This window comes from Chelonia mydas, chromosome 4 (genome assembly GCF_015237465.2).
Source record: "Chelonia mydas isolate rCheMyd1 chromosome 4, rCheMyd1.pri.v2, whole genome shotgun sequence".
Taxonomy (NCBI): Eukaryota; Metazoa; Chordata; order Testudines; family Cheloniidae; genus Chelonia; species Chelonia mydas.
Genome location: NC_057852.1, coordinates 19,779,718 through 19,797,645, shown reverse-complemented (window position 1 = coordinate 19,797,645; position 17,928 = coordinate 19,779,718). Strand labels below are relative to the sequence as shown.

Below are 17,928 nucleotides of genomic sequence, written 5' to 3'. Positions count from 1 at the left end.
GCTGGCCCCAGGGACAGCCACGCCGGCCGCTGCTGGAGCGGCCCCAGGGACAGCTGCACTGTCCGCTGCTCAGGCGGTCACCAGGGCTGGAGCAGTATGTGTGCTCTGGTCCATCACTCTAAGTGTGGCAGACCCAAAAGTAAAAAAGAGAGCTTTTAAATACAGAAAGCAACTGTTAAGATTCCCTACCTAGAGGCAATCCAAAATGATGTTGAAGATTAGATGAGGTTGAAGTTTTCCCCAACTCTGGCCTGCCTTCTGAAGGTGGCCTTCTGTCAACACATGTTTTGTATTATGAGTGGAACCAAAGGTGGTTCTTCGAGAGGTGTCCCTTTGGGTGCTCCACGGTAGGTGTCAGTGCGCCCCTGCGCCATTGTTCGGAGATTTTTACAGCAGTATCCGTATCGGCCACACCTGCGCGGAGCCTTCCTCACATACCAGTCTTGTCTTAACAGTGCGCGTGCACGGCCAAACTCCTCAGTTCCTTCTCTGCCGTCCCCGGCCGGAGTCGGACCTACAGCAGACTTGTTAAAACTTTTTCTCTTACCCATTCTACGTCCTTTTTTCCCTTACTTTAGCACTTAGTTACTGGATAAGTTCATCCCTTTCTAAAAAAAAAAAATTTGTTCCTGCTTGTTCCTCTCAGCCTCCAGCCGACGCTAATATGCCTGGCTCCCCAGGATTTAAGCAGTGCACTACGTGCAGGGACGCCATCCCTATCTCATATGGTCACTCCCAGTGTATAAAATGCCTGGGGGAGTCCCTCATTCCTCAAAAATGTGCCCATTGTTCCAAATTAAAATCCAGGGCACATAAAGATTGAGAACTCCACCTGAAAATGATTATTGGACAGAAGTCACTTGGACCTGCTTCTGACCCAGGTACGGGCTCCTCAGTGAACCACAGCCCTCCCACCTCCAAAAAGGACAAAAAAAAAAAACACCTGCCTCCCTTACCCATAAGGGAAACATTGCAAGCAAAAAGGTTGCTGAGCAGGTCTGTTTCTTCTATGCAGACCTTTTCTTGGTTCAGCACCTTTCATGTGCTGGTTCCCCTGGCATCGCGCTAATCCCACCTCTGGCTGCGGTGATGGCGCAAGCTCCTGGTGCCGAGGCTTCAAGTTGCCTGCTTCTCTCATGGCACCATCTGGCACCGCAATGGACACTGTGCCAGCACAGAGGATCTTGCCGCAACAGACCCGGGCTGCTCTTACCTTCCCAGCACCACCGACCTCAGCGAATGCATTGAGCGCTATGGTGCAGAGAACGTCCATGCCGAACGACCCTCCAGTGCCACAAGCACTCCTAACAGAGGGTTTCTCTCACACAGGCTCTCGGGCACCACAGTTCATTGGTTCACCAGCCCTACAGGTGTCGCCTAACCTACAGTTACCTCTACTTGACATCTATTTTTCTCCAGACATTCGCATGCAGTCCGGACACCTGTCTCCGGCTGTATCTCACTTTTCTAGTGATGAGGAAGCTATAGTGCAGGGAGACTTTTCACCATACCAGTTCTCTCAGTCACAGAGCCAAAACAGCACTTGTCACAGAAAATCTAGGTCTTTGTTCATCAAAGACCTCCCTCTCTGGTATACAAACCTATGGATGGCACCACCTATGCCTTTCCCCGGTCAGTGGCAATACGGGGTCCATGAGCACCATATAAGTGATTCCACTATGATCCCCAAGATGCCAAAAATAGGAGCAATGCCACCTCGCCGCCGCCACCACCAGTGCGTATGGCTATGAATGAGACACAACAACAAGCTGTTACTCCACACTTTGATGAACATGCTACACATGCTTCCCCAACCCTTGTGGAGCCCATATCCACGCAGGATGAGGCTACACTGCCTCACCACCAACACTGTTGGATGATTTCTTAAAATTTCAAGACCTATTCAAAAGAGTCGCCAGTGAGTTGAGGATTAATCTGGAGGAAGTTTTCTGAAAACCAGCATGAGTTGACTGATATCCTGCAACCTTCTTCCACATCCAAGATTGCTTTACCTATAAATCCAGCCATTATGGATCCTTCCAAAACTATATGGCAGACACCGGCTACTACCAGACCTACCTGTAAGCGAGCTAACTGGAAATATTTTATTCCTTCCAAAGGGTCTGAGTTCCTTTTTACTCACCTAGCGCCAAACTCATTGGTAGTAGAGGTAGCTAACCAAAAGAACAAACAACAGTTCCCAAATCTACCCCAACTGATAAAGACAGTAAAAGGCTGGACTTGCTTGGTCGTAAAGTGTATGCTTCGTTCACATTACAATTCCGGATATCTAAATATGTGGCCGTTCTGGCAAAACATGACCACAGAAATTATGAGAAACTCATGGACTTTATTGATGACATTCCAGAGTGGGGGGGGGGGGGGAGATAACACCATCAGTTTAAAACCATAGTCTCTGACGGACAAATCATCTCCCGTACCGCACTACAAGCTGCACTTGATGTTGCTAACACAGCTGCAAGGTCCACTGCTACAGCAGTCATGATGCATCGAGCTTCATGGCTTTCATAGTCTTCTTTTCCTTGCGAGGTTCAGAATATCATAGAAGATCTCCCTTTTGATGGTGCAAAACTATTTGCCAGTAACACCAATGATGTGCTTCACTCCATGAAGGACTTGAGAGCAACATTATGGTCTCTCTGTATGCAAACCCCTGCAAATAGGAAGAGACCATACAGATACCAACCTTATCAACATCCATGCTACCCACTGTATACTCCAGAAAGTCATAGACCATGTGAACAACAACATCCGTGACCAGGATATCAATGTCGCCATACCAATTCATCGGCTCCATGTCAGCCCCCTCCCACTAACAAGCAAATGTGAAGATGTGACCAACAGTATAGAAAACATCATCCCTACTTCAGTGCCCATTTCTTCCCCCCACCCCCACCCCTGGTCCCCAAACAACTGCTCCACCAAGAGGTTCATCATCTCCTCCAATTAGGAGCAGCGCCTGACCAACACAGAGGAAAAGGGTTCTGCTCCCATTTCATTTTAACACAAAAGAAAACTGGGGGATGACGACCCATTCTCTACCTCAGATGCCTCAATAAATTTATTAAATAAAATTAATAATAATTAAAGGGTGACACTTGCAACCATAATTCCAGCACTGGAGCAGGGAGATTGGATTTTCAGCCCTCAACCTGCAGGATGCTTATGTTCCTGTGACCATACATCCTGCCCACAGACATTTTATTTGCTTCGTTCTGGGCTCACAACACTACCAGTACAGGGTCCTACCTTTTGGCCTCTCGACTGGAAAAAAACTTGTCTTTTCCAAACTCGTCGCAGTCATAACAGCTCATCTCATAGAGAATCATAATTTTTACTTACCTCAACAACTGTCTTTTCAAAGCCAGGACTCTCCAAGAAGCCATTCAATCCAGACAACGGACAGTCCACTGTTTCCATGCTCTTGGCCTGCGAATGAACAAAGAAAATCTTCACTCAGTCCCACCCAACAACTGGAGTTCATAGCAGCACGTTTCGACTCATGCAAAAGAATAGCATCTCTCCCACTCCACCTTCTTAACACTATCAACCTTTTCATTCCCAAGCTGTGCAACAGTTCACAAGTGGCTATACGAGCTTGCCTGCAACTCCGAGGCCACATGGCCTCTTGCAGTTTTGTAGTCAGGAAAGCTCGCCTCTGTTTCCATAGTTGGATTCCACTGTCTACAGACTGAATGTCCATGGTTTGAACAAACTTTTATACAGACCTCCCAGAGTCTAGGACTCTCTCCACTGGTGGACATTGCCTCACAACCTTTGCTATGGGTCCCCTTTCTACAGGGCGTCCCATTGGTTGTCTTAACTAAAGTCACATCCCTTACGGTATAGGGAGTACACATGCCCCAATACACTATCCAGGGTCTTTTGTCTCCTGCCGAGACATCCCTTCACATCAACATCTAGAACTCTGAACAATACGCAATGCCTGCCTCCAATTTCTCCTTTCATATAAAACCAACGTATCAGGATAATGTCCAACAACATTGCCTTCATCATCTATGTAAACGGGGGGCAGGGCGGTGATCCCACTTCCTTTGTACATAAGCGATGAAATGATGGAATTGGTGTCTCATACTTACCTGGCTCTCTCAATACCACTGCTACGACTTCAGCAGAAGATTTCCCATAGACCGTGAATGGGAACTAAACGAGGATATAGTACTAGACATATTCCACACATAGGGATACCCAACCACAGACCTTTTCACAACTGCAGCAAACAAGAAATGCCCAAGATTTTGTTCCAAAGCAGAACTAGGCAAACTCCTCGGGGGATGCGTTCTGTTCCCATGGAACACCGACATAATGTATGCATTTCCCCGATACCGCTCATACACAAATTATTGATAAAAATACGAACACACCAAGCCAGGGTCATAATGATGGCCCCACATGGCCCAGACAGGCATGATACCCTTTCCTTACCATGATGTCGCTTTCCACACCCATCCCACTACCCTCTGCCCGAATCTCTTGTCCCAACAACAGGGTCTACTACTCCACCGCAATTTAACCATGTTACACCTCAAGGTTTGGCTCCTTCATGGTTCTCTCATGCCGAGTGAACTTGCTCAGAGCAGGTTCAAAATGTACTCCTTCATAGCACAACAGATTCTACATTTACCACCTGCCTTTATAACTGGACAAGATTTACACACTGGTGGGTTGTCACAAAAGCTCCTTTTTTCCGTGCCTCTCCCACTAATACTTGACTATCTATTATAGATTAAATTATCTGGACTCTCCCTCAGTCCCATCAAACTCCACTTGGCCGCAATTACAATGTTCTGTGATGCCATCGACGACAGGACTATCTTTGCTCATCCCATTACTAAGTGATTCCTTAAGGGACCCCAAACCTTATACCCACGCATCAAACCGTCTAATCCATCCTGGGACCTCCCCTTAGTCTTAACATGCCTAACCCAAAACCATTTGAACCATTGCAGGGAGGGATAGCTCAGTGGTTTGAGCATTGGCCTGCTAAACCCAGGGTTGTGAGTTCATTTAGGGCCACTTAGAGATCTGGGGCAAAAATTGGGGATCCATGGCGGCCGCAGTGGCCTTTCTACATAACGTCCCCCTTTAAGGACATTGCCAGAGATGCCATTTTAGCTTTTGAAAATAGGTTTGCAAAACATTATGCTCTTACACAGGGACCCATTACCAATACGCATGTGGACAGAGCTGTTCTGTCTACTGCATTCCTTCCAGATCCGAAGTCCCTACCTCCTTGAGAGATACTGCTTTTCAGTCACCTACAGTGGAGCACCCATAGGGACACCTCTTGAAGAAGAAGAGGAGGAGGTTACTCACCTGTCCAGTAACTGACGTTCTTCGAGATGAGTGTCCCTGTGGGTGCTCCACTCCCCACCATCCTCCCCTCTACTTCGGAGCTGGGGCGGCCTCCGTTGTAGAGAAGGAACTGAGGAGTTTGGCCGCGCATGCGCACTATTAAGACAAGACTGGTATGTGAGGCAGGCTCCGCGCATGTGCGGCTGATACGGGTACTGCTGTAAAAATCTCTGAATAGCGGTGTGGCGGCGCACCGACACCTACAGTGGAGCACCCAGGGACGCTCATCTCCAAGAACGTCAGTTACTGTACAGGTGAGTAACCTCCTCTTTAAACACGTTTTTGTTTAACGATTGGGAAAATGAAAGGAGAAATGATTGAGACCCCCTCTTCAAAGAAAACAAAATTCTGAATTTTTGTTAACCCTTACTTTAAAAGGGAGGGGGCGGGGAGTAGGTAATAAGACAAAGTAACTGGTTTTTTTATTTAAATTTATTGATATTATATTATGTTACTTATTTATTTAAAGTGTTAGATGTAGTGTAGGTGTCCTCCCTGAATGATTAGATTTTTACATGTTCAGGGAATTAGGTTGTAGAAAATACTGTAAAAGGACTGAGCCCATCTTCAGTTAGTACCACTACTACTACTACTACTAATTTATTTGTTACAGAGTAACACCCAGAAGCCTAATTAGAATTGGGGCCCTGTTGTGTTAAGAACTGTACAAGCATATTATGACAATCACTGCTTTTTAACAGTTTACCCTTTCTATGGTCATGGGTCAGAGAAAAAATAATATGGGTCCATCCCACCACTCTTTGAACTGTAGCATGAAAGAAGTGAATAACCAGTGTTGAAGCCTTCTGTAAGAGTGACATGGAAATTCTTAGAATTGGACTATAAAATTACCCCAACGGTAACTTTGAACATAAAATATTCCAGGGGAGAATATAATTAGAATTCCAGTTAACTGTGATCAGCTCATGTTCATATAAAAAGCTGTTGTAAACTTCTGTGTGACCAATGAAAATGGTCACTGAATTTGTACTGGTGAAGAATGAAGCATTTTATGTTCAGTTATACGCTGATAGTGCCCTTGAACAAATACAAGGTTTTGATACAGTATCTTGTGTTTTTTCTCCCGTTTTTTTTTTTTTCTTACGCTATAGGTATTTTCAGGGAGTTTGGTGGTGCAAGGTGTGTACACAATATAGTGAAGTATCCACAGTGCCGACAGCATGCACTGATGATTATCCAGCAACTGGTGTTGTCACCTAGTGGGGATGATGATATGGGCACTTTATTAGGGCTGATGCATTCAGCTCCACCTACAGAACTACAACTGAAGACAGATATATTACGGGTAAGTGCAATAAAACTTAATACTTTCCACTCCTACACTACTTATGAAATTCCAATTTTAAAAATTTAAAATATACACTGTAGAACTACTTTTATTTTATGCATGATGGTATTCAGATATTGAAAACAATTCAGTGACTTAGAAATTAAAATCTTATACAAATCAGATCTCAAATTTTTAAACACAGCTGGCAAAAAAGAGACCAGTATATATTACATTTGTTATCATTAGGTGTAATAATTACTGGTGGATGGGAAATGAAGTTCTAAAAGCAGTCTCTTTCCATCTGGCTTTAAGAAATTATTTAGGTACAATTAAAAAACAACGTAACACGCACACGAACTGAAGCATATTTTTAGTGCCATACTTGAATTTTTCCTTGGCAAAATCTCATTTTTTGTAAACATAGCCAGAGTTGTTGTTAAATGAAAATTTTATAACTAGATCTGGGCCAAAACTGGATCACGGAGAACAAACCCCCAGTTTTTGAGCTGGAGGCTTGTTTCGTTCCTCTAATCTTAGCCTGATTTGTGTTGGATTCTAAATTAGAAAGGGTTTAATTTCTGGTTCAAATACAGCTGAAATCTCATAAGAATAGGTACACCCGTGAGTTTTCAGTTAGAAGAGGCCTTCATTTAATCCAAACTGTCCACAGCATTTCATTGCCAGTCCTGATGCATCCTTGAGGCTCAACTTCTAACTTAAACCTGATATGGATCTGAACACTGTTTTCTCAGCCCAAGTCAGTTTACCACAAGCCCTGACCATGGTGGAAATGTGTCCAATAAGTATAGGAAAATATGGAGAATTCATCTTTCACTACTAGCTTTACATACAAATACTCTTTAGATTTTGTGAGCTGATTGCTGGTTAGGTGAGATGGATATTAATGTAACCTTAAAAATTTTAAGGTCTCTTGTATAGAGATTAGGTAACGCGTAGACGTTTTAGAGTTGTAGAAGATTAAACATAGAGAAAAGTGGTGAAATTGTGTATGATGTGTATATCACTCAGTTAGACTTTTTCAGTAGTGATGTCTACTGTCCAGGGTGATGGTTTACATTTTTTTGGTGTAGTAGCACATGAAAATGTGATCTTTGAAAACATGTGCCTTCGAGAGAGCTTTAATGGTATCACATTAAGGCTTTGAGTTTTTGATTTTCACTTGAATACAAATACCATACTATCAAACTGCAAGTTTCAATTACTCAACTACAGAAGCAATTATTTACCTATTCAGAAAATATTGATACATCAGGAACAGGCTGATAATGAACTTTATTGTTACTGGTAATAATTCAGATTATTTGAGAAGCAAAGGGTTATCTATAGTCTGTCTCAGAATCTGAAAATTACTTTGTTAAAGAGGCTGCTCAAAGGAGCCCTAAGTCAACTGTGTAATACTATTGCAAAAAAAGCAAATATCATTCTGGTATGTATTAGGGAGTGTTGCAAGCAAGACACGAGAAGTAATTCTTCTACTCCCTTCTGGGCTGATAAGGTCTCAACTAGAGTATTGTGTCCAGTTCTGGGCACCACATTTCAGGAAACATGGATAAATTGGAGCAAGTCCAGAGAAGAGCAACAAAAATGATTTAAAGTCTAGAAAGCAAGACCTATGGGGAAAGAATAGGGGGATGGGGGAATAATTTGTTTAGTCTGGAGAAGAGAAAACTGAGGTGGGACATGACAGTTTTCAAGTACATAAAAGGTTGTTACAAGGAGGAGGGTGAAAATTGTTCTTCTTAACCTTTGCAGATAGGACAAGAAGCAATGGGCTAAAATTGCAGCAAGGTCGGTTTAGGTTGGACATTAGGAAATACTTCCTGTCAGGGTAGTTAAGCACTGGAACAAATTGCCTGGGTAGATTGTGGAATCTCCGTCACTGAAGGTTTTTAAGAACAGATTAAACCAGGGGTTCTCAAACTTCATTGTGCCGAGACCCCCTTCTGACAACAAAAATTACTACACGATCCCATGAGGGGAGACCAAATCTTCAGCCCAAGCCCCGCACCCCTGCAGGGGGCGGCGAAGACCAAGGGCTTGAACCCCAGGTGGGAGGCCTGTAACCTGAGCCCTGCCACCCAGGGCTGAAGCTCTTGGACTCGGGGTTGGGCTTCAGCCCCAGGGCTTGGGCTGTGGGACTCTGGTGCTTTGGGCCCCAGCAAGTCTAATGTCAACCCTGGCGACCCCATTAAAACAGGGTCATGACCCACTTTGGGGTCCTGACCCACAGTTTGAGAACCGCTGGATTAAACAAACGCCTGTCAGGAATGGTCTAGTTATTGCGTAGTCCTGCCTTGAGTGCAGGGGACTGGACTAGACGACCTATTGAGATCCCTTCCAGCCGTACACTTCCATGATTCATCTCGTAAAGTTCAACTCAACTGAATAGATTTTTTTTTCATTTTGTGCTAGAATTTAAGAGAAATTAACAATGTACAAGGATTTGATTAAAATTTTAACACTCTTTTTCGTGAAGTCAGATGTTGACTATTAGCCCTGTAGAGAACAGCTGAGAACTAGTACACTGAATCCAGACGTTTCAATTTTAAATGGAGCATGTAGAAATGAAAAACTCATAAATTCTTCTCTTGGAGTTAGTCTGTTAGAAAGCTCTGACATTAAATGTGTCTTGCTTTGACGATACCAAGCTGGGAGGAGTTGCAAGTGCTTTGGAGGATAGGATTAAAATTCAAAATGATCTAGACAAACTGGATAAATGGTCTGAAGTAAATAGGATGAAATTCAATAAGGACAAATGCAAAGTACTCCATTTAGAAAGGAACAGTCAGTTGCACACATACAAAATAGGAAATGACTTCCTAGGAAGGAGTACTGCAGAAAGGGATCTGGGGATCATAATGGACCATAAGCTAAATAGGAATCAACAGTGTAACGCTGTTGCAAAAAAAGCAAACATCATTCTGGGATATATTAGCAGGAGTGTTGTAAGTAAGACGCAAGACATAATTCTTCCGTTCTACTCCGCACTAATTAGGCTTCAACTGGAGTATTGTGTCCAGTTTTGGGTGTCATATTTGAGGAAATGTGAATGAATTGGAGAAAGTCCAGAGAAGAGCAACAAAAATGATTAAAGGTCTAGAAAACATGAGCTGTGAGGGAAGATTGCAGAAATTTGGTTTGATTAGTCTGGAAAAGAGAAGACTGAGAGCGGACATGATAACAGTTTTCAAGTACGTAAAAGGTTGTTACAAGGAGGAGGGAGAAAAATTGTTCTTAACCTGAGGATAGGACAAGAAGCAATGGGCTTAAATTACAGCAAGGGAGGTTTAGGTTGGACATTAGGAAAAGCTTCCTAACTGTCAGGGTGGTTAAGCACTGGAATAAATTGCCTAGGGAGGTTGTGTAATCTCCATCGTTGGGGATTTTAAAGAACATGTTAGACAAACACCTATCAGGAAAGGTCTAGATAATATAGTCCTGTCCTGACTGGAAGGGGCTGGACTAGATGACCTCTCGAGGTCCCTTCCAGTTCTATGATTTTAAGATTCTGTGACAATCAGTTGGCATGTCAAGTAAAAGAAATTCAATGAAAGACAGAAAACTAGTTAAGTTAGCGAATTATGTTGCAGAACATTAGTTTTGATATCTGTAGGGGGGCTTTAAGAGTATTTTCAATAAGTAATTTATAGACTGACCACGCATAGTTTGCAATCTTTGGCTCTTACATTAGAACTTGCTTGTGCTAACATTCAGTTAAGCCATCACCTTGTTTTAGCTGATAGGCTGTGGGAATTCTCATTCACCTTGAGAGGCATTAATTTACTGGGTAATTCTCACCCATAATGGTACAACAGAGGTAATTTAGTACTAGAATCCAAGGGCTGGTGTCACAATCCTGCAGTTAGGTTCGACTTTCCTTTTTTTTCTGTTAACTAGTGGTTTTTTTTTTTCCTTTCTGTTCTAATTTTTGTCCTTCCATATGTAACAGCAGAAGTTAGTCTCAGGTAGCCCAAGCCATCTGCCCCATTCAGTATTGGTGCTCCGCAGGGAGGTCAAGACAGGCTACTATCTACCATAACATCTTGGTCCGACCCAAGTGTTGATAGCTTTGTTAGAGGTCGGTAAGCACTTGGCTAACTGTGGGAGTCTTGTACCGCTCTTCCATTTCAAGGTGTCACTATCAAAATGGTTGCCAGATTTCTGGTTCCTCTTGCCTTGGAAATCTCTTCAGCCCCCACTGCTCCCACAAATTCTGCTCAATAGCTTGAACCATTTCAATTTCCTTAAATCCACCTGTGGTTGTTCAGTACCTCAACATATTGTCTGATTGTTCTAGTCCACACTTTGCCTGCTGAGCTCTCTTTCTTTATTCAATTTACTCAGACTCAACTGATTCCCTGCTATCTGTGTGCTCAGTCAGCACCGTTCCCAATGACTTGGAGGAATCTGACCCACCTTCAGTGACCTACAAGCACAAAGCAAAGGTTAAGGATGTAGAGTTGGATTACAGTTCTGATTAAAATAAGAAGACCAAGTATCTCTTTGGTCTTTCTTGGAGTTTTCTAAAGTTATCTCATATTTGGATGCCATTGGCAGATTATTTAGTGAGGATAGTCTCCTGATATCCTGTAGGAAGATGAAAAATCTGCGACTTTTGTAGTTACTTTTAAAACAGCGTTAAAAAGTGTGTAGTTTTCCAACCTCTGAATCCTTAAATAAAATCTTACTCTGGCTTTTCTCTGAAAAGGTCCATAAGTAGAGAATACCATCATCATTATAAAAGTCAAAAAAATTGAAGCTGAGAAACTCATTTCTGTCCCCAGAGTATATGCTTCCATTTCTTAGTGATTTCAACATAAACCCTGTAGCTGAGCATGTAGCTGTTCTTAAAGGACCCTGCTGGCAAGCAAGTTAGGCAGTGCTTCTAAAAGGGACCTTGAACCTGATTTTTATGATCCGAACAGCGTCAGCAATGAATGAGTTCTCTGCCCAGCACTGGGTCAGATTTCCTTCCACTCTTGAAACAAAGTCAAGGGATTAAATGAGTGAACAAAAACTTTAATGTGGCTGGACTAAAAGCTATCTATGTAAAAATGACACCACTGTAGTCAACCGTCCTGCTTCCTGTGAGTATTCAGAATTATGTCTGCTCACTTAAGTTTCAGAAATAAGATTTTTAACACTTTTTACCTTTGTTTTTTAGCTGTGGGAGAAGGAGTTGGATTCTGTGTGTAGAGGCTTCCAAAATGTCTGGAAACCCTTTGGCTGCTTCAGTGTTTGCAGCGTTGTACATCTTTGTGTCATACAAAGCTCTCTTAATTTCTGTACATTAGCTTAAACTGAGACCCAATTTGAAGCCATCTCAGAGTTCAGGTAGCTGCTTTAGAAGCTCTTGACTTCTTTATGAAACAAGGCATCCTTGTGACTTGCTATCATGTGTGTCATTTTATTTATACCAATTCAAGACTTAGACCTCAAATCAGAGTTTATTCCTGAATGGGGCATTCTGTAGTTCTGCAAACAATAATGCGAACTCCTTTTCAGCTCCAAGGTGACACTTATACTTTCCGTCAGTCACGTACTCCTTTCTCATTGCCACCACTTTGCCAGGCGGGAAAGTGAGTTGTAAGTTATTTCTGCATGAAGCTTAACTTCCAGTTTCATCATGACAGAGTAACTCTTTGTTCATCCTCTCCTTTTAAGTCCAAAAAACTAATACTTGTTTTACTGCAGTCAAAATCTTTGTGCTCTCCACAATGTGCTCATAATAAAAAAAAAAAAGTCATCCTTCACCACCTAAACCTCAGAGTAGCGGCAAAGTACTACATTCATAGAGCAACCTAGTTTTACAAAATGGTCTTTTCATCTTCTATGGTGGACTTTTAAAAGGGAAATAAAATCTTTAAAGACGCTATTTGATGAAGAGTCAGATTTAGTAAGGAAACTTAAATTTTCTTCAGTAAGCCTAATAGAGTATCTCAGCACTTACTCAACCAAACTCATAGTTACCTCATAAGGAGAGAAAAATCAAGCCACCTTCTTAGAGTGGTTGTCCACATGGATTCCGCTCTTAGTGCACACGCGCCCTGTGGATGTGAGATTCGACTTTTTTTAGCCAGCAGTGTCCATTGCCTCTACACCCGTGCCCTGGACACTCTCACGTCCCGTGTGAGGGCTCAAAGGGCTGGGTGGGCCCAACAGTCCCTCAGTTCCTTTTTAGCACCAGTTGCAATACAATAGTTAATGGCAATGATATGGTTATACAGTTGACAGCACTCAGTCTCAACTTTATGCATAAGATTTCAATGGGAGCCACATGGGAAACTCGAAGGTAAAAATATTGAGATCTCACTGTTACAGAATGTCACTTGACAAGTCACAGCCTGATCTTTTATTAAAGTACAAATGCAGAGTTTGGTAACCATTTAGTTCGTTTTTATTTGTAGATATATAAATTACAATGCTTTACCATGAAAGGTTGTTTTTTTCTGTCTGTCTCTACATGCCAATGCCTTATGCTTTATATACCTAATATTATGGTTAAGGGACTGGACTGGTATTCTTGGTTCAATTGCTGACTTTGTCTCACGCTTCCGGTGTGATCTTGGCCCTTAGTTTCCCACCTGTAAAAGAGGGATAATGCTTTCTTTTTTCTATTCTTTGTCTACTGTGTCTATTTAGTGGGTAAACTCTTTGGACCAAGGACTTTATACTGTATTTGTCTGTCTGGTGTGTAAAATTCCAATCTCTTTTGGGGTCTTCAAACAGTACCATAATACAAATAAATAATTGTGCTAGCATATCAGACAAGATATATGCTTTGCTATAATGTATTAATAACAATGCTTTTTTCTTTTTTGAATATCCATAGGCCCTGCTCTCAGTACTAAGAGAGAGTCATCGCACAAGAACTGTTTTTAGAAAAGTCGGTGGATTTGTGTATGTCACATCTTTACTTGTTGCTATGGAAAGATCCTTGTGCTCTCCACCTAAGAATGGCTGGGAGAAAGTAAACCAGAATCAAGTGTTTGAACTGCTTCACACTGTGTTCTGCACATTGACTGCAGCAATGCGCTATGAGCCAGCCAACTCGCATTTCTTCAAAACAGAGATCCAGTATGAAAAGCTGGCAGATGCTGTTCGATTGCTTGGCTGCTACTCAGACTCAAGAAAAATAAGCCCCTTGAATGTCTTCCCCTCAAATACACAACCATTTCAAAGACTACTGGAGGATGACCTAATCTCCATGGACTCTGTGGCACCCACACTAAGGCATTGCAGTAAACTCTTTATTTATCTCTACAAAGTAGCCACAGATTCTTTTGACAGGTATGATCTGTTTTCCCTAAAAAATGGTTGGTTTTAGAAATGTGTTTGCAGGATTTGATGTTACCACCTTTTTCTTCATCCACAAAGTGGAGCAAGACATTTTCCTCCACTCAAATGTAAACTTCTCTTATTGCTATTTTCAAGAATGGCAACATGACCTCTAATGTTGAATGCCTTAGGTCATGACACCAAGCAACAGAGAGACATTTAGTTTAAAACCATTTGATGGGTTAAAACTGTCAACAAGTAGTCTGCTTCTCCAGTTTTTTTATTATCCATAAGTACTTGATCTTTGTCCATTATATCATAAAATTAGAAATATGCTACTTTGCAGTACATACCAACTTCTGACTGTCATAAAAATGGGATACACTAAAAACAAGTCATTTGATCGTTTGTTATGACAGATTTATTTTAGACAGTGGAGATGCCATCCTGGCAATTGCCATTTAGCTTTTTAAAATTAATTTAGCATGAGAGACAATGGAGGCTGCTAACTACCTGAGATTTTAAAATCGTATATAGTAAATATACCTCTTAATGGTCCCCTACAAAATAATCCTTATTTTTGAAGGTAGTTCTCACTTGTAACTTTTTTTTTAAAGAAACTAATAGAGCAGGGATGATTTAAGCTTCATTGCTTAAATTGCAAAGCTGCTATTCCATGTCCATGTGCTATATGTTGGCCAAGATTTTCAAAAATAGATGTTTCACGTTAGGTTCCTAGTAATATTTAGGCAGCTAAATAAGAGACCTGATAAAAATGCTGAGCATTTGGCAGCTTCTGATGAAGTCCCTGATGAGCTGCAGGGTGCTTAGATTTTCTTAACTCAGAGCACTTCTTTAGGTGCCTAAATATTAATTTAAGAGCATAACTTCAAGCTCTCGTTTTTGCAGAGTTTGTCTACTGCCTTTAATGTTGTAAGAGAACAAATCTGTATCCCTTCATCTCGAAAGAAATTAGCATAAAAATCCTAGTTACTTTGTGTTAAAATCGCTTGGAAATATTTGATAGAAACATTTTTGAATTAACCAAGTGGTGATGTATACAGTACATGCTGTAATATTGGCTAGTTGTGGAATCTGATGAATCTCTCGTGTCATTGCAAATGCATTCCTTTCTAATTTCCTTTTATTTTCTATTCTTCTTTAATCAACACTTCTTTTTCTTCCTTTCTTAAACCATCTGATGGTCATGTTTTTGCAGAGTTTATTCTCAGGATATTATTTTAATCCCATCTAATGCAAGTTAATTAAATTTTTTTATTTGCTCAGAAATGACCTATTGTCAATTCCTGCTCTACTTACCCTTGAAGGATGTTTTAATGTGCTGGTTTGATTGTGTAGATTACCATATCTGCTGAGTAATGAGCAAAAACATTTGTTTCCGTAATTATTGTAGAATGGTGCACGTCTCTTTGTTTTACCTGATGCATGTTTCTCAGTAGCATTCTTTGTTGTCCTTGCTGATTCTGTAGGATGGATCCTATAAAGGTTTTTACTGGTTGGTGGTATTGTAAAACTAACAAGCTTCTGGCCTCTCCTTTTCTTTTCTAACTTCTCTATCCCAAACCTGTCTGTTTTGTCTGTAGTCGTGCAGAACAGATCCCTCCTTGCCTGACAAATGAGACTTCTCTCCCCTCTCCTTGGGGTACGCCAGCTTTGTCCAGGAAAAGGTACTGATCCTTTAAGAGAAGTTGATCTCTCTTCTGGTTTCTCTCGTCACTGTTCTTGTTGCTTTTTTTTTCTCAAGCTGCTTTTTGTGGTGGGGCGTGTACTGTCTGTCTGTCTTTGTTCTTTGAGGAAAACAACTTGTCAACTTGTAAAAGAATTAGGTGGCTAGTCCAAGAAGAATGCAGTAGTAGATAAATTAATTTAAAAAAAAAATCCCGAATGAATTTCTCAGTAAAGATATTTTTTCCTTTATCAGTAAACTGAGTACTATTATGATATGTCTATTGCCTACAATTACTGCGTAATGAAAATAATAAAATCTTCTGAACGTATACTACTGACAACTGTGGAGGCATGTGAATGTTAAATGGCTTGGAAAGTGAGTCTGTGACTGTCAATTTCTGAAATCTTTTCTCACTGTTTCCTTTTTCTCAGCTAATTCTTTCTTAATACTTTTATTTAAAAAATGAAGTAAATCTGTTTAAAACCTGCTTTGCAATGTTTGCAGTAAAGGAGATTACCACAAAAATACTTTTTTTCACTTTGCTAAGTGAAGTAACACAGTCACATGTTGGTATTTTTCTGGGATTGTTTTGGAAGGGACTTCCTAATAATCTAGCACCTCTCAGACTGTCATTTCTTTTCTGATACTAAGGCATTTAGGAGCAAACTCCGCTGTTACTGAAGAGAGAAGTGTTTGCTGCCATATTCATTTCTCTCTCGCACATGTTGAAAGAGAGAGCTTTCCTGTGGAGACCTTCTAATGTTTTGCCCATAAGATTGACCTATTCCATTACGGATTGTACTTTCTTCAACTGCATTGTTCTATTCTCTTAGGTGTAAATGGCATTACTTGCTCATATAAACTGAATTTTTGAAATACACAAATATGCAAAAAGTACAGTCTTGCCAGTAGAATACATTTAGTCTGCCAAACATAGGCTTTTAAGGGCAGCTGCCAGAGGATGACTAAGAAGGTGCCAGCTTTGTAGCTAGCACAAAGTATTAATTTTAAAAAATATTTTAAGCTTTTTAAGTCTTCTCAAAGTGAAAATGTGGCAGTCCTTTGGATGTTCCACTGTACAAGACTACTTAATTGTTAGTTGATTATTTTAAAAAATAGAAGCATCAGGATAGGATGTTCAACCTATCAGATAATTTAATTTGGCTATTAATATTGAAGATCCTTGTTAGGAGAACTGAATGCGTTTTCTATAGATGTTGTTGAAAATCTCAGCCAAAATGCTCTTCCAAAAGCAGGTTTCAGAGTAGCAGCCGTGTTAGTCTGTATCCGCAAAAAGAAAAGGAGTACTTGTGGCACCTTAGAGACTAACAAATTTATTTGAGCATAAGCTTTCGTGAGCTACAGCTCGCTTCATCGGATGTAAAGCTCACGAAAGCTTATGCTCAAATAAATTTGTAAGTCTCTAAGGTGCCACAAGTACTCCTTTTCTTCTTCCAAAAGCAGTAGTCTCTCTCCACTTTTACATTTCCTTTTTCCTGCACTGATCTGCCACTTGCCGTAGTCTGTTATTCTGCTATGTAATTTATATAACTTATCTCCTAGGTTAGCAGACTAATAAGCACAAAGTATGGTGTTATGTGAACAAAAGAAATTTGTTGTTTGCAATCTATGTACAAAAATATCTAAAAGTTCTGCGTATATACATTTTTTAAGCTCTCTTAATTATATACACATTCAGTGCACTGATTTTCAGTCTTGTTTACCCAAAAGATGTTGTCACCTAAATATTATTGTTTGTATAAACAAAATACAGATAACTTGTCTAGTCAATGTTTTGTTACGGTTCACACTGTTTTTTTATGTAGCGTAGAAGTACTGTGCTTTCAGCCATCTGCATGATTAGATCATGCATTATTGCTTTAGTGCTAGTTTGATTTCTGGGAATTTCAGAAGTAGAAGGGCTGACTGGACATTACCTGAACTGTCATCTCATTCAAGAGGCAAATAGAAAAGGGAGTGTACCTTTCATTACAAATATTTTTTATTCATTAACTTAGTAAACTTTTGGATAACAGTCACTCTGAGACAGAATTCTACAGTGGTTATCCCCAAGAAATGCTACTCAATTTTGGATAAATCTGTTGGGAAAAACTTTCTAACTATAAGATTGTTAAGCACTGGAATATGCTTAAAAGGGAGGTTGTGAAATCTCTGTCCTTGGAGGTTTTAAGAACAGGTTAGACAAACACCTGTCAGAGATGGTCTAGGTATACTTGGTCCTGCCTCAGAG

At 40.9% G+C, this 17,928-nt stretch overlaps 1 protein-coding gene across 9 annotated transcripts in view; it reads left to right on the top strand.

Moving 5' to 3' along the window:
• WDFY3 (WD repeat and FYVE domain containing 3) overlaps positions 1–17,928 on the top strand; it is a 296,640-nt gene that overhangs the window by 148,150 nt on the left and 130,562 nt on the right. For 7 of the 9 annotated variants that reach the window (XM_043545050.1, XM_043545049.1, XM_043545051.1 and 4 more), the window contains 3 exons: positions 6,510–6,703; positions 13,542–13,999; positions 15,592–15,675. In XM_043545050.1, coding sequence (XP_043400985.1) covers positions 6,510–6,703; positions 13,542–13,999; positions 15,592–15,675 — 736 coding nt within the window. The remainder of the gene's footprint in view (positions 1–6,509; positions 6,704–13,541; positions 14,000–15,591; positions 15,676–17,928) is intronic. The other 2 variants (XM_043545054.1, XM_037896801.2) reach the window with 1 other exon arrangement.